Source organism: Pan paniscus, chromosome 6, assembly GCF_029289425.2.
Source record: "Pan paniscus chromosome 6, NHGRI_mPanPan1-v2.0_pri, whole genome shotgun sequence".
Taxonomy (NCBI): domain Eukaryota; kingdom Metazoa; phylum Chordata; class Mammalia; order Primates; family Hominidae; genus Pan; species Pan paniscus.
The window spans coordinates 180524415-180551196 of NC_073255.2; the positions used below are offsets into that span (position 1 = coordinate 180524415).

At 40.5% G+C, this 26782-nt stretch overlaps 1 protein-coding gene across 7 annotated transcripts in view; it reads right to left on the reverse strand.

Moving 5' to 3' along the window:
• The window catches only part of TCAF1 (TRPM8 channel associated factor 1), a 51891-nt gene that overhangs the window by 11150 nt on the left and 13959 nt on the right, over positions 1-26782 (reverse strand). For 4 of the 7 annotated variants that reach the window (XM_008973976.4, XM_003820526.7, XM_008973980.4 and 1 more), the window contains exons 2-3: positions 14215-14848; positions 167-1161 (exon numbers count right to left, since the gene is read on the reverse strand). In XM_008973976.4, the coding sequence (XP_008972224.1) occupies positions 167-1161; positions 14215-14834 (1615 nt within the window). In that variant the 5' untranslated portion in view covers positions 14835-14848. Of the gene's footprint in view, positions 1-166; positions 1162-14214; positions 14849-20144; positions 20322-21010; positions 26485-26782 lie in introns of those variants that run through there. The other 3 variants (XM_014345856.4, XM_008973977.5, XM_008973978.5) reach the window with 3 other exon arrangements.

Below are 26782 nucleotides of genomic sequence, written 5' to 3' on the forward strand. Positions count from 1 at the left end.
TTCCAAACAGTACTTAAAATCCCAATCCTTATCTTCTTCAAAGTTCATGGTAAAAAATGGAGACCACCCTCTGGACATGATCGGGTCCCTGAAATGGACTGCTGATGTCAGCCTGTCCCCATTCCCCCATTCCCATAATACTGAGCTTCCAACCCTTGTTCCTTACCTGGATTGGTGCAGTTGACCTCGACGGTGATAGGAGATTCTGAGGGGCGCAGATAGGGGCTGCTGTACATATCTTCAATTTCTGGGACTAACAGAGAGAGGTCGCTTCCAGAGTGGGCCAGCCCTGTGGCCAGGGAAAGCATAGCACCTCTGCAGCAGTCATTGATAACAGGGTTCTCTCGGGTTGCTACTGGAAGCCGATATCGACTTAGCAGCTTCCTCAGGAGTCGATGCACAGACATGTAGGCAGGGATCTCTTCTGCGGGAATCTGCAGGAAAGCTGCACCATCTGGTCCCAGCTTTGCCAACCAGCCCTTTTCCACATTTCCTCTCTTCCTGCCCATTATAACCTGGAACTCGGCCAAGGTGGAGCGGAAGTGATAGGTCCTTATCCCTGCTTTAGGAGTACGAAAGGGCCCTGGATTGAGGCTTTGGCTTGTAATGCTGATGCCAAAGGGGTTGAGGAGGAGGTTTCCTGGGAATCGAGCCAAAGGGGACACTCCGGGGTTCTTGAAGGCCCACCACCAGGCTTGGGCTCCAACAAATAGCCCGCCACCCTCTGCTACAAACTCCTGCAGTTCCTTGACCCCCACTTCACTCACGGGTTCAAAGCAGTAGACACTTGCATCACTGGTCAGATTGGGCTCGATGCTGGTGTCTATGCCCCCCACTGCGAGGAGGCCACTCAGGGTTCTCAGCTCTGTCTGCACCACAATCTTGCCTCTGCGGCCCCCATCCAGCCAGCGGACAGCATTGAGCAGAAAGGGGCCCAGTTTACCAACAGTGAATAATACCTTATGGCCAGTCACAACCACCCGGCCCCGGCCATAGCGGGCAGCCGCTATAACACAGCCATGGTAGGAATCTAACCCTAGAGGAAAGGCTAAAGCCCCATGCACTAGCAGCTGGGATGGGAAACAATCCGAGTTGCTGATGTCCAGCTCTGAAATCCCATGCAGAAGCTCTTCTCTGTCCTCGGAGAGGTCATCTTCACAACTGCAAAAGACACATGCATTCTTTATTAGAGGTACAGTTCTATATAAAGCTGTTAGAACAGTGGATGGCATACAGTGAGCGCTACAGATGTGTTAGCTTTGCTAATATTGTTATTTTTAGTTCTTAGGGGAAAGTTGGGAGAACAAAATGGACAGCTCTGACCTCACTGGGTATGGAGACTTGTTGGAGGGGTGGCAGAGGGACTCAGCATTAATTCTGCTCTGCTCATTCTTAGAGCACAAATTCTCCAATGGAAATTGCAAAGGGAGCCCTGCTGTGTTTATCCAGCACCATGTCTTAAATACTCCAGATTTAAGTTCATGGTTATTTCAACCCTCTAAACAATACATATAAAAAAATGGGAAATCATGTTTTTTTTCCTTATAGGGAGTCTTATTTATAAATTGCAGGAAATTGCAGCTAATTTCCTACAAATAAAGTCTATGGAAGGACAAGTCAGTAGTGCTAGTGAAGAATCATTATTATCTCAAAAGGTGGGGTAGGGGAACTGACTGGCCTCAACTCTAGTGAGACCCTCTGGTTACCTGAGCCCAAGAGGACTTTACTGTCTGCATCTAGAACTCCACTTTTTCACTGCCTGCCCAACAGGAGTGATGCACATCCATGCTGTAAGGTTTTGCTCAGCACCATCTGTTTACTGTCTGCGGGTAATCCAGCCCTAGAAGCCCTCAAGATGCCCATAAATCCAAAATGAGATGGAACACTGGATAAGGTGGAGTTAAGGAATAGAGTGGCCTCTCTGAGCTTGAGATTCCAGAGTTGGTTCTGTCACTTTTGTTAGGTAAAGTATAGTAGGATGCAGCTACTATAGTATAGTAGGATGCAGCTGTAAGATAACACCAAAAAATGGGGGTCAGGTAGACAACAAATTTGCAGTGTTCGTGCTGTACTCTCTATGGCTGGCAGAGCTCTACTGATGGGAAAGCTATGGTCCTCTTAGCAAGTATAAACCTTTACTAAAGATAAAGCTACCACCACACTAATTGGTGGATGACTCTCTAACTCGGTAAAGAACTATCATTAACATCATTCAACTATCTCTTCTTGCTCTGATTCGAGGCTTACCAAACAACTCTGTGATTGTAATACTGCTTTCCATGATCACCTGCCTAATGAGAGAAAGAAGTCACTGGCTAGGCCAACCAGAATATTCTAGATTTGTAACATTTATTTATTTTATTCAAGCAACATTTTGGATAGTCTGTATTTAATTTGGTGACTCTAAAAATTTTTTTAAATTCATTTTCAATTGTAGTCCTTTAAACATGTATACAAAATTTAATGAAAAATGTGTTTTAGTTCTTATAATTAGAGTTCTGTTTATAATTTTTTTCTCTTTTATTTTTGATTTTTTAATTTAATGGAGAAGGGGGGTCTCACTATGTTGCTCAGGTTGGTCTTGAATTCCTGGGCTCAAGCAATCCTCCTGCCTCGGCCTCCCAAAGTGCTGGGATTATAGGCCATGGCACCTGGCCTTGTTTACGAAGTTCATGCAGTTATTTTTTTTTAGAGTAAAATCAGTGAAGAGGTGGGCTACTGTGCTCTAAGTGAATACATCAGCTTCAGGATTTCTACACGAGCCTACTGATGAGAGAAATTAAACCTACAAAGCTGAGATTCAGACACTGAGTTATTAGAACTTCATCTGAACAATGAGACTACATGAGGTCTTGCTCAGTGCTTAGCCAGGGGGCACCCTCGGAGGCATCTGTCTATTAGTTCCAACAGCCACGATTTATATACAGTAGGGGCTAAGTAATTCTTTCATGTGTTGAAAAAATGAGTTGGATTTTACTTCTCTTCCTTACCCTCTTCTGAAGTGAAACAAAAGTTACTTAAAAAAATAAATCCTGGTGAAACCCTGTCTCTACAAAAATACAAAAATTAGCGGGGCATGATGGCGGGTGCCTATAATCCCAGCTATTCAGGAGGCTGAGGCAGGAGAATTGCTTGAACCTGGGAGGCAGAGGTTGCAGTGAGCTGAGATCATGCCAATGCACTCCAGCCTGGGCGACAGAGTGAAACTCAGTAAATCCATAATAGCATTGGATTTTGAGAAGGGTGCCATCAGCAAACTGAGATAGTGGGGACATTTATAAAAAATATAAATCAAATGGTATCTGATTGATTGGAAAGCCATGAGAACAGAAGAATCTAACTGCGTACATGTGAAAGAGAAGATCAGGGGAACAAAGGACCAAAGATTATCATTTGTCCCAAGAAAATGCTCTGCAGTAACCAATAATGATCAACCTAGGATTTAAATGTAATTTAAAATTTAAATAGACAAGAACCACCAAATATCTGACGAAAATTAACAGCATGAAAGAGAAGCACCCAACTAAACTCCCAAGGGAACAACAGCAACAAATGGAGAAGAATGTTCTAAGTAGGTATTGCATATCATCGGAAAGTTCTAAGAAGATATATTACCTCTCTCTTGAAAAAATGGGACAGGCTACTCCAAAAGATTATTGATTAGGCTGGGCATGGTGGCTCACGCCTGTAATCCCAGCACTTTGGGAGGCCAAGGTGGGTGGATCACGAGGTCAGGAGATCGAGACCATCCTGGCTGACACTGTGAAACCCCATCTACTAAAAATACAAAAAATTAGCCAGGCGTGGTGGTGGGCGCCTGTAGTCCCAGCTACTCGGGAGGCTGAGGCAGCAGAATGGCATGAACCTGGGAGGTGGAGCTGGCAGTGAGCTGAGACTGCACCACTGCACTCCAGCCTGGGCGACAGAGCGAGACTCTGTCTCAAACAAAAACAAAAACAAAAAAAGTCAAATAAATTGGAAAAGAGAATAAAACAATGGTGGTTACTAGGGATGAGGAGGGGAGGAAACAGGGAGAAGTACATCAAAGGGTGCAAATTTTCACTTAGGTAGAATGAATAAGCCTAGATAACTATGGATGGCATGAAGACTATCTTTAATAATGTATACTGAAATTTTGCTAAGAGAGTAGGATGCTTTTACCACACACATACTGAAGAGAAGTAACTAGGGAAGGTGATGGATATGTAAATTTGTTTGACTATAGTAACCATTTTGCTCTGTATATCAAAACTTATTGTAAACTTATATATATACAGTAAAATAAATTAAAAATGGTAAGTGGGTTGATTTAAATATAAAAAAGAAAATAGCAAGTTTCAAAAATTTATGCATAGTATGCTATGTTTAATTTGTGAAATATCTGGAACAATATGTATCTATGCACATATACTTACATCAAAAACAGAGAAAAAATAATCAAGAAACTAATGAAACTGGGTACCTACAGGGGTTAGTGGGAACAGATTACAAGTAGTAGGGAAGAGAATGAAACTTCTTTAATTGCAACCCATTTAAATGGTGTTGAAATTTCAAACATGACCATTTTAAACAATCATTCTTCACTGATGTGATAACATTCACAAAGTACATCTTGATGAGTTTTTGCTAACTTTATACATCTGAGTAACCACCACCACCACCACTACCACCACCACAGTGAAAATATACAACATTTTTATCACCCTCAAAAGCTACCTTTTGCCCCAGCATGATCAATCCAGGTCCCACACACAACCGCAGGCAACTACTGATGTGCTTTCTATCCATAAACATTTGTCTTTTCTAAAGCTTCATATAATGTAATCATAAAGTATGTACTCCTTTGAGTTTGGCTTCTTTCACTCAGAATAACTTTGTGAGAACCATCCATACTGTGGCATCTATCCGTAATGCATCGTCTTCTACAGCTGTGTATTATGCCATTCTGGGGATAGGCTACACTTTGTTTATCCTGTCATCTGTTGATGGACATTTGGGTAGTCTTTGGTTTGGGCTTGCTGCCCTAAACATTAATGTACAAGTTTTTGTGTGGACATGTTTTCCTTTCTCTTGGATAAAGGGTGATGAAATGGCAAAATTGTATGTTAATTGTCAGTTAACTTTATAAGAAATTGCCAAACCGTCTTCCAAAGTGGTTGTGTCATTTTATATTCCCACTGGCAATGTATAAAACCACATTCTTGTCAGCAATTCATATAGCGAGTCTTTAATTTTAGCCATTTTTATGGGGCCATAGGGCATTTCATTGTGATTTTAGTTTTTTGCATTTCTCTGATGACTAATGATAGTGAGAATCATTTGGGCTTTTTGGCCTTTTATATTTTATCTTTTGTGAAGTGTGTTAAACTATTTTGGCTTAAAAAAAAAAAACTTGCAGGGTGTGGTATCTCATGCCTATAATCCCAGCACTTTGGGAGGCCAAGGCAGGACTGCTTGAGCCCAGGAGTCTGAGAACAGCCTGGGCAACATGGCAAGACTCTATCTCTACAAAAAATTTTAAAAATGGCCAGGTGTGGTGGCGTGCACCTGTAGTCCTGGCTACTCAGGAGGCTGAGGAGGAAGGATTGCTTGAGTGCCATGTTCGTGCCACTGTACTTCAGCCTGAGACAGAAAGGGAGACCCTGTCTCAAAAAACAAAACAAAAACAAAGAAACATAGGTGGTCTTATTATTGGAATATAAGAGTTCTCCATGTATTCTGAATGCAAGTCCATTGTCAGATATAAGTATTGCAAATATTTTTTTTTCCAGTCTATGGCTTGCCTTTTTGTTTCCTTAATACTGTCTATTGAACTGCAGAGCTATTTACTTTTTAAAAATAAAGCTCAATTTATTAATCTTTTCCTTTTATGGTTCATGTACTTTTTGTGTCCTATGTAGGCAAAAATTGCAAAGGTCAAGGTCACAGATATTTTCTCCTATGCTTTCATTTAGAAGTTTTTAAAATTTAGCTTTCACATTTAGGTCTAGATCTATTTTTAAATATTTGCTTTTATGGAGTAGGGTGAGGGTCACAATTCACCTTTTTTCCATAAGGGTATCCAGTTGCTCCAGAATCATATGTTGGAAAGACTAATTTCCTCATAGAATTACCTGAGCAACTCTGTCCAAAAACAATTTACCATAAATTTGTGGGTCTATCTCTAAGCTATCTGGTCTGTTTCATTGATCTGCATGTCTATCTTTATGCCAATATCAAAGGGTTTTGACTACTTCATTTCTGTAAAAAGTCTTAAAACTAGCCTATGTTAGTTCCATTTCATTTGTATATTTTTAGAATCAGTTTGAACTATGGACTGCATTAAATCTGTAGGTTAATGGGGAAACTGACATCTTAAAATATCAAGTGTTCTGATCCATCAACATGGTATATTTCTCCATTTCTTTAGGTTTTATTTAATTTCTCTCAGAGATGTTTTGTAGTTTTCACCATACAGGTCTCATGACATATTTTGTTAAATTTAACACTTACTACTTTATAATTTGGGTTCTATTTTAAATGTTGTATTTTAAAATTGTAATTACCAATTGTTGGTTGCTAATATATTAAAAAAGTAATTGGTTTTTGTAAATTGAATTTTGTATCTTACAACCTTGTTAAAATTAATTATTATAGCTTTACTGTAGATATTTTAGGATTTTTATTTACACAGATGATCATGCTTTTTGCAAATACTTCTAAAAATAAAATAATTCCATTCTAGGAAATGCTCTAACTTTATGTTTAAATGGATCTTGTCATTTAAAAATCTTCTAAATGTGTAAAATACTTTTTTCTTTTAAATTTGTTTTCCGACACCAAGATTCAAACATTTCCTGTCTTTTGGCTCAGTGTTCTAGAAAAACAAAACACATATATAAGTTTTGTTTTTTTTTTAATTTCCAATCTCTATGCCTTATTTTCCTTGCCTTATTACACTGGGTAGGACCTGTAGCACAATGTTGAATAGAAGAGGTGAGAGCAGGTATTATTCCTTGTCTTGTTCTCGGTCTTAGAGGAAAATGTTCAGTATTCACCTTTAAGAATATTTTCAACTATATATTTTTCATAGACATTTTTATCAAGTTGAAGCAGTTCCTTTTTATTTCTCATTTGCTGAAATTTTATCATAATTTGGTATGATTTGGTATTGAATTTGGTCAATATTTTGTATGTGTATTATTGAATTATATGGTTTTTCTTTTTCCTTTTTTTGGTTTTTTTTTTTTTTTTTTTTGAGACAGTCTCACTCTGTTGCCCAGGCTGAGTACAGAGGCACGGTCTCAGCTCACTGCAACCTCTGCCTCCCAGGTTCAAATGATTCTCATGCCTCAGCCTCCCCAGTAGCTGGGACTACAGGCGCACAACACCATGCCCAGCTAACTTTTGTATTTTAATAGAGGTAACATTTCACCATGGTGGTCAGGCTGGTCTCAAATCAAACTCCTGATCTCAAATGATCCACTCACCTTGGCCTCCCAAAGTGCTGGGATCACAGGCATGAGCCACCATGCCCGGCCTTGAATTACATGGTTTTTCTCATTCATTCTATTAATATGGTGAGTTAATCTGATTACTGAATGTTAAACCAGTCATTCATCCTAGGATAGCCTTACTTGGTCATAAAGTATTCTTCTTTTTATATATTTCTGTATTCTATTAATATTTTATTAATAATTTTTCATCTATATTCATGAAGGATATTGTTTTGTAGTTTTCATACAATGTCCTTTTCTGGTTTCAGTATTAGAGAAATGCTGTTTTAATAAATCAAGTTGGAAAATCTTCCTTTTCTATTTTTAAAAAGAGTTTATGTAGGATTTGTATTATTTGTTCCTTGAATGTTTGATAAAATTCATCAATGAAGCTGTCTGGGCCTGGAATTTTCTTTGTGTTGTTGATTTTAAATATAATTTCTATTTTAAAATGTAAGAAAATTGAAAACTTGCAATATAGTAAAACATCCATTATACATTTGTCAAAACTAAGAAGTCAACAGTGATCAAACACTACTAACTAAACTCCAGATTTTATATAAATATCATCACTCTTCACACCAATGTCTTTTAGGATCCAATCCAGGATACCACATTGCATTTAGTGTTGGAATGTTTAAAATTACAATTCAATTTATTTAGCATATATTTCATGTTTCTTTTTGTATCAATTTTGGTAATTTTTGTCTGTCAGGAAATTTATCTATCTCATCTAAATTGTGAAATTTATTGGCATAAAGTTGTAATATTCCCTTATTATCCTTTTAATGTCTGTAGGATCTGTACTAATATTCCTTCTTCTATTCCTGAAATCCATAATTTGTGTTATCTCTCCTATTGTCATAGCCTATCTAGAGGTTAATCACTTTTAATGATTTTTTTTCAACTAATCAGCTTTTGGTTTTACTGTTTACTTTTTTTTTTTAAGTTGTTTCACAGATTTCTGCTCTATTATTTCCTCGTTTCTTCTACAGATTTTGGGTTTAATTCAATTTCCTTTTTTAGATTCTTAATATGGAAACATAGTTCACTGAGTTTCAACTTTTCTTCTTTCCTAATAAAAGTATTTAAAGGCATATCTTTCTTAGCACTGTTTTAATAGAATTGCACAATTTTTGACATGTTATGCTTTCATTTTTATTCAGTTCTAAATATATTCTAATTTCCTTTGTAATTTCTGCTTTGACTTAAGGAGTATTTAGAAACATTTTTAAATTTACAAATATTTAGGAATTTTTCAGATATGTTATTGAATTCTAATTTAATTCCACTGTGATGAGGACATATATGGTATGATTTCAATTCTTTTACTCTTGCTAAGGCTTATTTTATAGCACAGCAAATGGTCTATCTTCATGGTCTATCTTCATGACTATCTCATGTGCACATAAAAGAATGTGTATTCTGCTATTGTAGCCATGCTAACTGTTAGCATTCATAAAATAAAATTAAATAAACAAATATGGAGAAAACCCCACATGGAATAAAAACAGGCCCAAATGTAAAAAGCAATTTGAATACTTTTGAATATAGTACTTGCTGGACTCTATATGCTCAGTGTGGTGTATTCGGAAGGCAAAAATAACTTATCAAGTTTGTTATTGGCAATAGTATGGGTATAGGAATCATGAAACTCGTTTGTGTGTATTATTGGACTGAGCAAATAGGTAAATGTTGAAGCTGTTGAAACCAGGATTCTCACTATGGCAGAAGAAAAATACTAATATGGAATGAGTGAAAGAGAAGAAGAATCCTGTGGTTTTGAAGTAAAATTGGGGGTATCAGTGTGAATGTATGATTAAAAGATATGGCTCTCTCAGAACCCAGAAATGATGACACCATAGCACTGAGCATGCTTTAGATCTTGGTTTCTAAATGCCATTCACCACTAAAAGGAACTAGCATTCCTTGAGGAAATGGCTGAATCCAGGTTTTGAACCAGAAAAGTACAAGGTAAACTTGCAACATCTTTTTATGTCAGAAACTAAGTAAATACTAAAAAAAAACTGATGGGCTCAGGAGACAGCTTAACGAGGCTTTAACTTGCCAAATTTGGGACAACTTAGCCTTCAAAAAATACTGACTATAAATGGATTGTAATGTATTCGATCTTAAAAGAAAAGGATCCATGAGTATAGAGTGATACTAAAACAAACGTTTAAAAAGAAGAACAAACCTAACAGTAAATGTGAAGGTGGGGAAGCAAAGGTCTTACTTACCAAAGGATGTCAATCAGTTCTTGTAGAAATCTACAAGTAAACCAACACTTAGCCTGAGGTAAGTGCTAAGATGTTAGGTTAGTATGGGAGCACAAAAGACTCATCTATATCAGAATGAGAGGAGAGGAGTAAGGGACAGCTTTCTAAAGATGTGATACCTGAGATGAATTTTGAAGAAAGGTTCAGAAGTGGCTTAAGTGGTAGAAGTAGCCACTTTCATAAATATTTACTCAGGCACAGATCACCAATGAAAGCTAAAACCGCTGGGTGAAAGGTTGTTGGCAAACAGGATATTCATACAGATCTCAAATTGTCACACACTAAATTAGTTTTTAAAAAGGGGGAAAGGAATAAAATAAGTAGAAATAAAATATAATAAATAAAATCAGTAAAACAGGAAAATCTGGCAAACTCCAGTTTAATTAAATGACCAATTTTAACATCACCAGTAATTGGACAAACTGACCTCATGCACCTTTAATTTGTGACACTGTGATGAAAACAACATAAATTATTTTCTTGCCAAAAATGTGTGAACTGAGTGTAATCATGAAAAAAAAAACAATTAGACAAAGCCAAACTGAAGGGCATTCCATAAAACAACTGGACTGCATACTTCAAAAATACTAATGTCCTGAAAGATTTAAAAAAAGCTAGGGAACTATTTTGATTAAAGGAGACTAAAGAAATATGATATGGAAACTTGATTAGATCCTATATCTTAAAAAATCTAAAAAAGGGATTTTTTTGAACAATTAGAGACGTTTGAACATGGACATTAGATAACAACATTCTATCAATGTTACATGTTTTGAGTGAGATAACTGTATTGTGGTTATATGGGAAAATGTCCTTTTTAGGAGATACAGGCTGAAGTATTCAGGTATGAAGTGTCATATCCATCACCTGCCTCCTTCATTCTTGAGATCTGTAGGTTACTCTCAAATGGCCAGGCCAAATAATCTCTTCGTATGTATACTTATGCAGCATATGTGGCAAAATGTAACCACTGGTGAATCTAGGTAAAGGGTACGGTGATTATTATGTTATTCTGACAACTTTTCCTTAAGTGTGAAAAATTTGAAAGAAAGAGCTGGGAAAAATTAAAGGTAGCTATAATAATGATACAAAAATTGTGTATAACTTCTAAACAGAGAAAGGGGAAAAGAAACTCCATCAATCAAGCTAAAGGCAGCAAAGGAAAATTTAAAAAGAAGCAACGAGACTGTTTAACAACATCAAATAAGATGATGGAACTCGAAGAAAAACATCAATGTCCTTAATTATATAAAAACATCAATGTCCTTAATTATATAAATTTTTAACCCTCAATTGGGTTAAAAAATCAGATTTGTACTGAGATGTCTCTTTAAAAACAAAAGAAAGAATAAAAAGATCAACAAGTAAAACAAAGTAGGAGTCAGAATTAATATTAGACAAAATAGAGTTTAAGGTGAAAAATACTAAATGCAAGAAATAATATTTTAGATGACAAAAATGTACGAGTCATAAAAAAGTCATGAGTTTTTATAAACCTAAAATATAGCTTTGAAATATATAAAGCAAAAGCCAAATTCAATTCTAAAATCACACTGAGAGTATGAAACAATTGTGATATACATATCTCTATACTTATCCTTTAGATCAATATATAATATAAATATATTATTTATATTTCCATGACTTAACTGATTATATAATCAGTTGATCTAAAGGGTAAGTACAGATATAGGTACATAACAGATGACACTTATGGAATCCTCTTGAAAATGATATGGTTTTTGACATTTTGTTAGGACAGAAAAATAGTGATAATTTTAAAAATGGGATAACAGTATTGTGACTACATTTAAAATTTTGTCTTTATCTTTTGGAGATATACTATTTTATGGGTGAAATGATACACTGTTGGAGATTGGCTTCAAAACAAATGGGAAAGGTTAAGGAGTGGGTGGGGTGTGATTTGATACCATTACCTGGGTGATGAGTACGTGTGCCCATTGTTCTATTTCTATTTCTGTTACGTGTTTGAAAATTTCCAAAATAAGATGTTTCTAAAAGGAAATTACCAAGTCTTTAAAATGAAGAGGTGTATGTCAAGCTTAGGGGTGGTAGTGAAAAGATAGTCATTGTATTATTATTTATAAGAAAAAATAGAAATAACATTAATGTGCTAATAGGCAAATGGTTAAATGAATTTCAGGACAATCCAACTGAATGCAAGATGCTCTTCAAAAGGATGATGCCCATCTTTTTACAGGGATATGAAAAAAACGCTCAGGATATAGTCAGTGAAAGAGCAAGTTGCAGATCTCTCTCTTTTTCTCTGTCTCTCTTTCTACCAGTCCAGCTCTCCCAACTCTAACCCCAATACATAAATGTAGGAAAAACATCAGACAAGATACCATCCAAACCATTAGCAGTGATCATTTCTTTGGAAGGGGGGAAGAAAAGAATTAGCGAGAGGCAGAGGATGAGGTGGAGGACAAAGATCTTTCACTTTTTACTTTGTATGCTTCTGAATTATTTTACTTTTTTCCCAAGAAGCACATATTTTAAAATTAAAAAGGAAAAATGTTCATTAAAAGGAAAAGAAAACAATTGTGATTTGGCAATCTCTCTTATAAAATAGCATTATTTTGCCACTTGTACTCACTCTCTAAAAAGTTCTATTTTGTGAAAATCAGTTAAAACAATTTTAGTATATATGGCTAAGAATATAGTAAGAAGTACAAAGCAGGAGTTAGGTAAATGCATTCACCCCACCATGCCTGGGCATTGATTCTGACCTAAAACCTATAATTAGGATTCTATATATGCCTAACATATAACCAGCAATAACCAGCAACGACCTCCAAGGATGTGCAAGATCCTTATTATAAATAAACTTACAACCAAGTCTCTTTTGTGTCTAATATCCCTTCACCATTTTTCAAACTGAAGGGGGCATGGATAGCATCAATTTATAAGGCTGGTCAATTCAGGTTTCGTGAGGGTATTTTCAAACCAAATTTATGGGAGCATTTGGGCATTTAGAGTATGACCATTTGCACGGCGTTCTTTTCTATGCATCTCTGATGACTTTGTGAACATACAGAGATCACTGTAGACTGAAAAATGGAATAATAGCTACAAGGGACAGTAGGAGCTTCTATGCCACCACTTTCCTTTAGAGAGAAAAAGAGAATTGAAAGGACATGCTAGTGCCACACTGTACCATTACTGGTTATAGATCCCAGGTTTCCAGGTTTTATGAACAATGATAGCATAACCCTCTTCCTACAACAGTTACTTGGTTTTTGACTTTTGTTTCCAAGTCTTGTAATTGGAGATGTTCCTGTGCCCCTAATTCTCAGATCTTTGCAAATCATGTTCTTGAAATAAGAAATAATGCCTGGGATATATAATATGTTCAATAAACCCTGGCTAAATAAATGGATGAATGAACAGAGAGTTTGAACTCCTTTGCAGAAGCCCAATATTTGGGCTAAAATGATACGAGTCATCTTTTTTGCCCAAAAACTTAGTAGACTAACTATTCTGGTTGATCTTCCTAAAACTTCCCTAAAAGTCCCATGCCAAGGAGAAGTCATAGCTCATTCCCCATACCTTCGTAGTACCCTTGGTGTGTCGTCCTCACCCAATCCTACCTTGCTCCATTCCCATCAGTCAGAAATATCAGTGTTGTTTGCTCTGAGAATGCTGAGAATTTTAATATACAATATAGAGAGTGGCCTAATGTACTTTTTCTGCTCCCGGGACTAATCCAGCTTCTAATCCCTCTCATTCATTCATGCAGTCATGCATGCAAGAGATGTTTACTGAGCACTTACTGACCTGCTATCTGTTAGGCACTATATGTGGTGCTGGAGTGCAGTGAAAGCAAAGCAGGCAGGGCAGTACACTCCAAAAACTTTCAGTGCAGGCTGTCCTGCACCCATCACCTGACTCCTTCATTACTGATCATCAACTTTTTGACCCTCCTAAATCCTAGATTTAGCATACATAACTTGAACCATCTTTTCTGATATCTTACCTTCTGAAGGCTTCTACTTCCTATTGCATCCTAAGCTCATCTGGATGGACATTTCAAAACCTTCCCCACACCTCTCTAGGCTTTGGCTCATGGGGTCCTTCATGCCTGTTTTCCTTTTCTTCACATTCCTGTTGAAAGCAACCTCTCCTATAAACCATCTGGATTAACTATGCCAACTGTTGGGGCCAACAGCACAGTTTTGATTAAGCAAGACACTGGGACCATAGCCACCATTAAGTTCCAATTATCAAAGAGCTAAATGGTCTGGTTTGGGAAGACAGGGGCAGTGAGGACCTTGCCCCTCCTATGTCTCAGGGCATTTAAAAAATCTAGTTGATATGTAGTGATTCCATATCTGAGTGCCTGGGAGCACGCTTCTGTTAGCCTTGGAGCAACCTGAAGATAAGAACCGGGTCTGCTTTTCAACCCTGGAGCCAACTCCCCAGTGGGGTAACATACTCACCTAACCAACACTGGGATCTTGGGCATCTTCTTGGAGACTTTAAAGAAACTCGTGTCCCCTTTGTTGTCAGTAAAGTAAATGCCAGCCACACTAGTCACGAGGTTCCCAGGGAACGTGAACAGAACCCTTTCATCCTCACCCTGGTTGGCCCAATCCCAGGCTTGTCCTCCTATGAGCAAGCCGCCACCACATTTCATGAACTTGACCAGCTTTTCTGTCATGGTTTCATTGTAGGCATCAATACAGTAAACCCCCAGGGAGTCTTTCACTTCTGGCTCAACCTTTGCATCCACTCCAGAGCCCTCGAGGATTTTGGCCAAAGGTGCCAGGGATGGGTGTACACCAATGGGAGCCCCAGGGGAAGAGCAAAGCCACCCCACTGCATTCAGGAGAAAGGGCGTGAGCTGGGCTTCTACCAAGTAGTCCTCATGGGACACGACCACCAGGCGGCCACGGCCATAGGAGGAGGCAGCAATGAGGACCTGGCCCATGTCATTCACCATCACAGGAAATGAAGCTTCTCCAATAAGAAGCAGTTCACATGGAACGGCATCTTCGGGTACATCCCAGCTTGTCACACCATTCATAAGGGCCTCGAAGGCAGCAGAGGGAGTCGCCATGGCTCTATTGGTTTCTGCAGAGAAGAAAGCAAAGGCTCAGCTTAGCGAAGAATGGATAAACAAAGAAACAAATAGAGCAGTTCACTCTTCCAGTAGCTGGGCTATTCTTCCCACTATGCAGATGAGGCTGACACTGGGAAATGATTTAAGCACTCGGTGTTAGTGTCTGAAGTCCAGGAGACCCCACTGGGCCCTCTCCTCTTAAACTCTGCGGTCAAACTTAGAGAGCTTGATACTTTTCCATCACAGAAGGAAACAAACAGAAGGAAAGAATGAGCAAGGAATTGTGTCCCCCAAAGAGATATTTTGAAGTCCTAACCCGTAGGACTTATTTGGAAAGAGGTCTTCACAGATGTAATCAAGCTAAGATGAGGTCATATGTGATTCAAATGGGTCATAGTCCAATGACTGATGTCCTTGTAAGAGGACATTTGGAAACACAGGGGAGAATGCTATCAGAAAATGGGGGCAGAGATTGGAGCGATGAGTCTACAAGCCAAGGAAGACCACGAATTGCTGGCAAACACCAGGAGCTAAGAGAGAGGCCTGGAACAGATTCTGCCTCAGAATCGCCACACTGCTGACACCTGGACTTCAAACTTCTAAGCCTTCAGAACTGTGAGATGATGTCTTCCTGTTATTTTAAGCCACCCCATTTGTGGTCATTTGCTACAGCAGCTGCTGGGAATTCATACAGTGGTGCGGCATGTTGTGCTCCCAGCCCATTCCATCCCTCTTGGCTCCCACACTAATCAGATTAATCCCAGCTTGGAGAACTCAGAACTTCCATCTGAAATGCCTGGGCTTTCAGAAAAGGTTCTTTGGTCAAAGTCACAGGCTAGGTAAGAGGAAAGTGGAAGTCCTCTGTGGTTTAAATGCAAGTCTCATATAACCAGGAGCAGAAGGTAACAAGATATGCAATTACTGCAGCATCCTAATTGCACCTGGGATGCAGCTGACAAAAGTGTGGAGGTGCATTCACAAATATCCTCTGCTTCTTCACAATGAGATCCCCACTAACGATGCTCTATAGTCTGACCTCTGCTATGAGCACTGTACTGAAACACTTCCTCCAAGGACAGATGTGTTTTCATGGTCAGGTCATGCAGGTTGTCTCATCCTCAGTGACCACTCAGCAGCACAGGACATCACTGCTCTTCAGTCCATGAGGCTGAACCACCTCTGTCAGTGCGGCCCGAGGTAACCTCTTTATATCAAACCTCTAGAACCACTTACTTTCTGTCCTTTTCTGACCTCCTCTTGGAATATGCAGACAGCCCTTACAATTTAATCACTGGCCCTTACTACTTGTCTATCTCCCTTGTCAGATAGTATGCTCACTCTCAACATAATATGCAACCTGATTACAAACTTGGGCTCTGGAGTTATGGCAGTCTGAGTTTGAATTTCAGCTCTGTTGCTTAACAATTGTGAGACTTGGACAACACATCTCAGATTTAGTTTCATTATTAATTAAATAGGAATAATAATATCTGCCATATAAGCTTGTCCTGAGGATTAAGGGAAATAACATAGGTTAAATGCCTTTTCATAAGTATTATTTATATGCATAAACATATATGTTTATAATTATTTGGTTAAGAATAAACCATTTAATTTAAGCATGTGAATAATAGAGAATTCTTGCAGTGGAAAAACAATTTAACCTAACATAGATTTTACAAGCACAATTGAGCATGTATTGATTCTGATTTAATAGTTTTCATATTTTGGTACCATACTAATACTAACATTAACACTAATGCTAATTACTATTACATTCATTTCTCATATATCTCTGTGTACCCTTGAGAAAGCCCTTCACACAGGCTGTGGGCCTTCCACAAGCCAGGATAAAATAGCCCCAGTCTTGAGGTAATAAGTTCAAGACCATACTGGCCATTTATAGCCAGTCTCTAAACTAAAAAAGTCTTAAATTTATTAATTTCCCTCTAAGTGAGCTCTTTTAAGGCAAATTACATAAGCTCAACATTTCTAGTAGTTAAACAGAAGCATTAATGATCTACTTACCTCAGGGGACTATTGAGAAGATACTGATATGAACATTTGGTAAGTAAGAAGCTTGTCTCTTCCCTGCTCCTCCTGATGCCCACAAATAATCAGGATAGCAAAGTGCACAGTGTCACAGTATGTCTCTTCTCCCTGCTGCTGCCATATCCAGCTGGTCACAAGTCCTATTAATGTCCTTGTTCATGGTTTCCAATCACACTGCCATTAACCTAGTTTAAGTCCTTAGTAATTCATGCCTGGACTCAACCGACCCAATTTCTAAGTTACCAAGACCTCTTCCCATCTTTACTTTTCTAAAACCACTCTAATCATGTTATTTAATCTCAAAGCTCCACCTTGGTCTCTGGGGACCATCTACTGCCTCCTGGTGTGGACTGCCTGCAGAGCTGGCTGCTCCCTGGCTTTTCCTGCCTTTTCTCCTGCTGCCTTTCTCCCTGCAGCATCCTGTCTGCCAGGCGCCCTTGGACATGCCCTGTTTTCATTTTAGATTATCTTCCTATTCTCTTTCCATTCTGTTCCCTCTCCCAAATCTTTCTATCTACGGAAATCCTGTCCTTCTAAGAGAAGATATGGCACAGAAAAGAAAATATAAATGGCCACTTCTGTGGGAAAAATGCTCAATCTCACTAGCAGTCAAGTAATGGAAAATATATCGTGTGTTGCTCATAATATTGTTAAAAAAGATGATACTCCTTTCTAGGAGAAAGTGGAGGAGGAGAAGAAGGGGAAGGAGATGAAGATGAAGAAGACAAAGGTGGCTAGTAAAGTTTAATATTTGAAAGGCTAATAATGTTTAATACTTAAAAGACCATCACAATCGGCAGGAATGACGGAGAATGTCTGCACTCTTTTTCAAAAACAATTTTATGGTGCCTACTTGGCTTCAAAGGTGTGCCTATCTTTAGACCCAACCACCCTTCTTCTAATAACCGTTCTTACAGAAATAAGAAGGGCAGTATCAAAGATATACGTACAGGATGCTTACTGCCACACAAAATTACAAAGGGAGATAAATGAAAACCTAGAAGTACAGATAGATAGACTAATGACAAAGAATGTTTCCTAGAACCATTTTTGATTCTTGTGGGTGCAGGATCTCTAACCCAAACCCACACCTATCCAACTTCCACATAGCCCCCAGATACCCCATTGTACCCAGCATAAGACCCTGTAGCACTGTCCCCAGCCATCTACCCACACACACCCACTAAAGAGTTGCCCATCAGAACCCTTCTCCCTCAGCCTCTGCTGCCTCTAATGCTGGCACGAGTACAACCAGAACAGGGACCTCACATATCTGTCTCACTAGTTGTTTTCTGAGCTAGTTCAAGGATGAGTTGAATATATTTTACATCCACCTAGAAGAATGTCCTAGATACATTTCAAGTGAAAATTTCAAGTCACTATGATATGCAGAACATGAAGTCATTTTTGTATGGGCAAAGATAATAGTAGTAGTTGTAATTAGTAGTAGTAGTAATTATTAGTAGTAGTAGTAACAACACAATGCTTACCGGGTTCCTGGCATTATTACACGTGATTTCTGTAACTTATTTAATGCTGATAATAAACCTATGAGATACTTACTATCACTATCCCCAATTTATGGATGGGCAAAACAAAAACTCCAAAATCATAATGCCCAGAGAATTAGTTATTTGCTCAAAATCACACAGGTGCTAAGTGGTGGTGGATCTAGGATTCAAATCCAGGAAACCCAGTGCTGGAGTCCATACTCTTAAGCACCAGGAATACATAAGTACCTGTTACATACCAGGCTTTTATATGCATTGAAAATCTATGGAGGCCACATTTCAACATCATCACATTGATTACATTAGGAAGGAAAGAGGTGAACCATTTTCTCTGTCTTTGTACAAATCTGCATCCTTTGAATTGTTGTATGTATTGCTACTACAATGAGAAACACCACCGAGTTAATACAAATTCAGTTAAGCACGTAAACACACATTAAAAGATTAGGTACAGTTTTTACATGATGAGGTAGACTGATCAACTGATCCTGGCTCACTGGACCTAAAAGGTCTTCCTCCATCTCTGATCAGGTTGTGCATCTGCCCATCTATAAATTTGATTTCCTCCTCTATGGGGGTCCCTTGAACTCTGCAGCTGGTTGTGTCCCCACTTTAACCAGCTATCAGTGACTCCATCACTTGACTTTTGAACCAAATGCTCCCTCTTTATGCCCAAATCCATGTTTGTCCTCCAAGCTTGGTGAGCTCAAATGAATAAAACCTGGGGGAAATGTCCTTTCATTTCTCTCCCTAACCCCTCCCATGCTTCCTGCTTTCTTTCTCCTGGGCCCACCTCTGGCCCCTTTTAGCTTGCTGGAACCAAAGCCACCTCCAAAGCAGAAAGTATTGAAGGCACAACCTGTAACTCAGGGAGAGAGCAGAGCTTCCACTCCCACCACAGAGCAGCGCCATGGCTCATAAACCTGGGTTTCCCTTTGAAAGATGCGTGGAAGGGCAGGTGGATGGAGGGCCATGCTGGATGCTGCACCACCCATATCCCGTATGGTAGTGTGATTTCAAATCCTGAAACTAGAGTAAGTGTCTGAGGCCAGAGTATACATTTTATTCTTTGGATGAATAGACATTCCATGTCTGGATGATTAAATGACAGATGAGGGTATAAGGGTAAACCCAGGATCATTTTTTCAGCAACTAGCTAGCCTGACCTCGAAAACTGGTTTATATTACACACATTCAATTCCATAGGTCTTCTCTCCTTCATGCTGTTTTTTTTTCTCATGAACCTTCTGTTTCTTTTTCTTTCTATATCTAGTGTCTTTTCCAAGACATCGGGCTAGTTCAACCCCTTTTTTGAATTCTGTCCTAGACATTCCCAGCTCAGTCTCATTTTTCACTTAAGATTAATTCATACACCTGTAAGAATATGGAATACATGTGGAGGGATATAGATGGTAATAATAAAACAATCTGAAAAATTAAACAAACTCCCATATACCTACCATTCAGCTTAAAAAATAGACCTTTACCACCATCTTTGAAGCCCCTCCTGTGATCCTCCCCATTCAGCCCCTCCACCATCCCCATAGGAGTAAGCAGGGTTGGAGTCTTTGCTTCTTCTAGTCCTCTATTTCTACCTTACCGAACTGCCTTCTTAATTCTCAAGTTCCCTGGAGGCTCTGTCTTTCTCTTACTCCTATTCTCTCACTTCTCTCCTAGGTCACTCAAGAGGATGACATAATTGAGGAGCACAAGCCCAGGAGTGAGAAGACCTGGGTATTATTACCTTTTTAAATGTGCGTGCTGCCTACCCCCCAGCTGTTGATCTGCGTGCCTCAGGGAGTATTCTATTAAATGCACAGTGTGTGAGAAGGGATGTTCTAAACTCCCAGAGGCTGTCAGCACTCAGCTTGGAGTCTGGCGGGGCTCCACTCTCTTCTTTCCTCCCAGGCCCAAAGTCAGTCTGCAAAGAGCACAACGGTGACGTCTGAGGAGGGAGGGGGCTGGGGAGTGGGGGGCAGCCGGCAAGGAGGAGGGGAGCTCCTCCATGCGCGTAAACACACACACACACACACACACACACACACACACACACACACGAACGCTCACTCAAGTCTCCAGGGCCAGTGCCAGTGGGAGATAGAGCTCAGTCCCAAAGCCAGTGTTCACAAAGATCAAAGGGCAGTAGGACAGTAGGCCACAAGTAATGCTCTGTCACCAGCTACCCGCGACCCTGCCACAAGTAATGCTCTGTCACCAGCTACCCGCGACCCTGCTCAAGCCCTGGGCCTTCTCATCCGACAAAGCAGCGGATTAGACGCGGTTCTCTAGGTCAGGCCCTCAGGTAACTCAACCACACAAAGCAAGCACACACAAACATCAGATGTCAGAACCTGGAGAGGAGGAGCAATGCGGCAGGGGGATGCAGTACCCGAGCGCAGAGGAAAATCACCAGCAGAAATACGGACACAAAGGGGATTCTCTGTTCCCGATGATTTCTGATTTCGGCACACCCAGACCCACGGCGCGCCCATCGCGCCCCGCACCCCCGCCCCGGCCTCCCGCCCTGCCCTCCCCTCGCAGCACCCAGGCCGAGTCCACCGTTGCTGGCCCCTTCTCCAGCCTGCCAGGCTTTTGGAGAGGGCCACTCACCAGGTCACCCTGCGATTTCCACGGGGGCAGGTGGGAGCGGGCAGAGCCTGGCGCAGAGAGGAATGCACAGGGAAGAGGCTTCCCTGTACCAGTGACTGGGCGACCGAGCCGGGATTTGGGAGCGGGGAGGAGGCTGGAGCTGGAGGAGAGGAGGGGTTTCCACGGGAGTCCCCTCCTCCCCACTTCCTCCCAGGCTGGAGTGGGAGCTCCAGGGGGCGGCGCTTGGCGGGGGACAGCGCTTCTTTGTGTCGCCGGTCCTGGTGGCTTGGCATTGCTGTGGCTTAGGGACGCCTGGCGACCCCATCCTGGCAGTGTGGACGGCTGCTTCATTAAAGATACAAACTTCTCTGACTCTACATTAGTAAGGGAAAGGCTGAGCAAATTGTGGGACAAACATTCTGCTTAGCATTATTCAGTTCTTAGGAAGAGCTTGAATCTCCATTTAGTCGGTGAATATACCGTGATATATTGCCAAGGGGAAAATACAAATTGTAGAAATTGTTGAATATGCTTTTGTTTTTACAGGAAAAACAAAACCCGTATATATTTGTATTATGGTGGGGAGAAGGGAAGGCTACATTTCTACCCATTAATATTGTGTAACTTGAGAAATAGGAGAGGTGCAACTTTTTATATAACCGCACTGTTTGCAGTTACGTGTCTTACTTTTGTAAATTAAAAATAATATACAGTTCAAACAATAGTTAACCAAAATGTATTCTTCGGTGTACAGTTCAAATCGCATTTCTTTCTTTCCTTTGTCTTTCCCTTTTTTTTTTTTTTTTTTTTTTGAGACGGAGTCTCGCTCTGTCGCCCAGACTGCAGTGCAATGGCGCGATCTCGGCTCACTGCAACCTCCGCCTCCCGAGTTCAAGAGATTCTCCTGCCTCAGCCTCCCAAATAGCTGGGATTACAGGCGCCCGCCATCACGCCTGGCTATTTTTTAATTTTTGTAGAGACGGGATTTCACCATGTTGGCCAGGCTGATCTCAAATTACTGACCTCAAGTGATCCGCCTGCCTCGGCCTCCCAAAGTGTTGGGATTACAGGCGTGAGCCACCACCGTGCCCGCTCCCCATTTCTTTCCTTTATGATATCAGCTGAGAGCTGCTCCTCTCTCTTGTGTATGTGGCCACTTCACCTTTCTCACAGGTGCTGGCTCCAGCATGGGAAATGCAGGGTGGTGACAGGGACCAAGACTAAGTGGACTGGATTCAAATCCCAGAGCTACACTTTACCAACGGTGTGACTTTGGGGAAGTTACCTAATTCCTCTGTGCCTCAGTGTTATTACCTATAAAACGGGGATGAGAAAAGTAATACCTATACTAAGCCTTATTATAAGGCTTAAGTTAGGTGAGTTTATGCTTGTAAAGTTCTTGAATCAATGTCTGGTATACGGTAAGACTGGATGAGTGCCTCATAAATAAATATTCAAATCATCCTAAAATTCAATATTTCATATTTCAGGAAAATGCATACCTTTTAATCCTGACTGGGGTTTGAGTCCCAACCCAAGCCATACTCCCTTTCCCCATCTCCCTTCAACTCCCTTTCTCCAAATTGGATCATTAGGAACAAGTCATAAGGCCATGTAGATAGGTGAGCTCCGCGGCAGGTTTTATGTAAAGGAAATGGCAGGGAGAGAAATCAAGAGAACCTGAATTTAGGATCCTGCCAAGTCAAGGCCCACCTGAGAGACAGTGAGCACATCTTTTATCTTCTCCAGTGTTCAGATTTTTCAGCTAAATGAAGCGGGCTAGTGACTGGCACTCACTAAGTCCCTTCCGGGTCTGCAATGTCAGGACTAACAGCACCGCAAGTTAAAACCCTGTAATACTGAATCTCGTGCAAAAATTTTAAATTCAGAACAAAAACGCATACCTAAAAATAAACATTAATAATAAAGGACAAAATATACAAGGTAAGGGATGCAAGCTAACTTACCTCTGAGGATGGGGGCATGAGATTTGGTGGGGGGAAGGGGTTTTAACTGTTTTATTTCTTAGAAAGAAAGGGGGGTGGAGGAAGAGAGGGAGGGCTGAAGCAAAGGTGATAAAATGTCAGCATATAATAAATCTGTCATATTATCTTCTGCGCGTAGCTTTGAAATATATTTCACAATAAAATAAAATATGTTGCTGGTTAGGGTCCTGGAGAAGAAATGCAGTATGAAAGAAATAAGAGACTGGTAGAAAGAAGCTGAAATAGAAACAGCAATGGAGAAAGCGCAGGCAACCCTTTTTGAAAGACATCTACCTCCCTGGACCCAAAACCCAAGGGGGTCCCAGGCCAAAAACGCGACCACTTTGGCAGCCCCGCGTGCGCCCCCCTCGGCCGCGCGCCCCAGGGACCCCGACCCAGTGCCTCCTTCTCCCACCCGCACCTCAGCGGACTGCATCGGGAGCCGCCCCTGAATTGGTCCGTGTGCCCGGGCCTGCTCTGGTCCCCGAAACCAGCTTTGGACGAGACTCACCCTTTCGACCAGCAATTTCCACACCAGGCTACTTTGGAGTGGGGAGTCTTCCACACAGATGTGGGAAGGCGCTGGGGCAGACGCCTTGGGGATTTGCAAATTGGTAGTGAAGTGGCTAGGAGGAGGCGTGTGGGGGGAGGTGGGCTGCAGTGCAGAAGGTTGGGGGTGGGGGCGTCCCCGGGAGCTGATTGGCTGCCGCGGGTGGAGGCGGAGCTTGGCCGCCGCCCCCGGACCGCAGAGGCCCGGCTTTGTGTCAGTTTCTACCCGAAGATGCCGCCCCAGATCCGGGATGGAGACCCAGGCGCCCGCCCTCAGAGTGCAGCAGGACGATTTGTTTCAAAGTAAATCTTTGAGACTGTTCATTAACAAGGGAGCGATGGATAAGTAATGATGATCTCTGTGTAAAATAATATACAACTATTTCCAAGGATGGGTTAAATCTACTTATATAAATCTACTTATATATTGCCTCTATCTCTATATTTATATATTATTTTTAAAATAAACATCTAACATAGTAAAAAACGTTCCATTTTGTGTAAAAAAAACTTCAAAACTGTTCATATGTACATATATAAACACAGAAATTGTATGGAAGATAAACTATTAGAACCAGTTACTTCAGACAGGAAAGTGGATTACTTGTTATTTTTTTCTTGATACACCTCATTAGCGTTTCAATAGTCACACGTATTATTTTGTAATAAAAATAAATTTAATCAACTAAAAAACTACATAAAATATCCTCACCCAAGCAGCTGGCAGCGGCTTCTCTACAAATATGATTTCTCCCTGTGGAAAGGTTTCTTGAACTTTGTTGCTAGTTCTGATCCATGTTATTTGAGTGGAACACAAGACTTGACCATGGAGCCAGGAACTGGCTTTATGCCTGACCAGGTCCTGCACTCGCATCTACTCATCTAACCTGGAGAACTCAACTGTAAAACCTGGAGGAACCACTCATCTCTTTTTATGGCTGGTCCCCAGGGCCCCAGGGAGATTTGCATGGCCCCTGTCCTGTCTCCAGATTCCTCACCCCTCACTGCCCTGGCCCCTGTTTGCTGGGTACCTAAGGAAGGGTTGTCCTGGGACCAAACCGTTCTCTGGAAGAGACCATCACAAAGCTTTCTCCCCTACTACAAAAGTGTAGTGTCCAGAGTGGAGCTTCCAGGGGAAGGTGGCTTCAGTGGTGAAAGGGACAGGGTATGACATCCCATATAAATTAAGGGTTTCATTTCAACTGCTCCAACTACAGGAAGCATAGGTTAAGAACTGTATTTTATTCTTTCTATTCCCCACTTCACCTAGGTCACAAACAGGTGCTCTGTAATGTCCACTGGATGGATGGATGAAATGGGGTAAGGAAGAAAATCCTTAGGATCATTCCTCAAAAAAATAAACAGCAGCCTAAAGCAGAAAATGGATCAAAGTACAAACCTCCTGTGCTGTAAGTAAGTTTTCTCCTTCCTTCATACTCTTTTAATGATTCCTCAAATTTTACCTTTTTTTTTTTTTTTTTGAGACAGGGTCTTGTGCTGGAGTGCAGTGGAGCGAGGCTCACTGCAACCTCCAACTCCCGGGCTCAATAGATCCGCCCACCTCAGCCTCCCCAGTAGCTGGGACTACAGATGTGCGTGCCATCATGCCCAGGGAGTTTTTGTATTTTTTTTTTTTTTTTTTTTTTGTAGAGATGGGGTCTCACTTTGTTGCCCAGACTGGTCTTGAAGTCCTGGGCTCAAGTGATCCTCCTGCTTCCGCTCCCAAAGTACTGGGATTACAGGCATAAGCCACCCTATCTGGCTGCTTCCTCAAATTTTGAGCTGGTTCTATCTCCTCTTTCTCAGTCTCAGACACCACATTATAAGCTAAATTTTAAATCCTGGATCCTTTCTTATTTCTACTTCCCCTTGAGTTTGTTTTCCTTTCTAATGTTCTGCCTGGAGTAGCTCTGAGTAACGAAGACTGCCATGAAATCCTGAAAGTATTCAAATAACTTTTGAGATACTAAGTTTGGTAAATATTCTGAAACATGTGAATAAATGAACAATTAAAAATCCATATCAAAAATATTATGCAATTCTTTAAAATGAGCTCAATTCATACCTTGAGAAATTGTCTTAATGTATATTTTCAGCAATAAAAGTATGATCCTACTTTTTGCAGGGAAAAAATTCTATAATTGCGTGTTTATGTTTAAGCACAGAAAACATAAGGACAAATTTGGCTACTTCAGGAAGTGGGGGAGGGTTGAGCAGTAATTTTTTTCTTTAGACACTTTGTATTTTGAAAATGTTACAAGTATCATTTTGCAACGCAAAATAAGACTATTCAGTAATACCACTTTTAGGTGTGTACCCAATATACACATTTTCACTGAAGGACACGTACTGGAATCCTCAAAGTGTCACCATCCAAGGTAGTCTAAAACTGGAAACTACTCAAATCCTATCCTCCCTGCTTTCTCAGCTGTAATCCACCCTGCTCTCTATCAGCTGGGTACCATCAACAGTAGAATGTTTAAATAAATTGTGGCATATTCACAATGAAATATGGTACAGCAATAAGAATGAATGATTTGCATTTTTCACAATATAGCTGAATCTCACCAACATACTGCAGTGAACTAAGCCAGAAACGAGAGTACATACTATATTGTCATATTTACATAAATATAAGAACAGGTGAAACTAATATTTGATATTAAGACTTAGAATAATATTTACTCTTAGGCCAGGTAGTGACTAGAGAGGAACACAAAGGAGACTTCTGGGTTACTGGTAATGTTCTCTTAATTAATTTAGGTGCTGGCCCAAGGTTGTGTTCAGTTTGTAAAAATGTATCAAGCTGTACATTTATGATATACTGATATATAATCACACATGCAAATATCTAAATTTAATAAGGTGTTAAAAATAATGTTTTAGCGCGGTGGCTCACGCCTGTAATCCCAGCACTTTGGGAGGCCGAGGCGGGCGGATCACGAGGTCAGGAGATCGAGACCATCCTGGCTAACACGGTGAAACCCCGTCTCTACTAAAAATACAAAAAATTAGCCGGGCGTGGTAGCGGGCGCCTGTAGTCCCAGCTACTCGGGAGGCTGAGGCAGGAGAATGGCGTGAACCCAGGAGGCGGAGCTTGCAGTGAGCCGAGATCGCGCCACTGCACTCCAGCCTGGGCAACAGAGCGAGACTCCGTCTCAAAAAAAAAAAATAATAATAATAATGTTTTAGTTCTAGGAATGTAGATAAATGTCCCAAAACATACTACTGATGCAAACAACATATATACACAAAATAT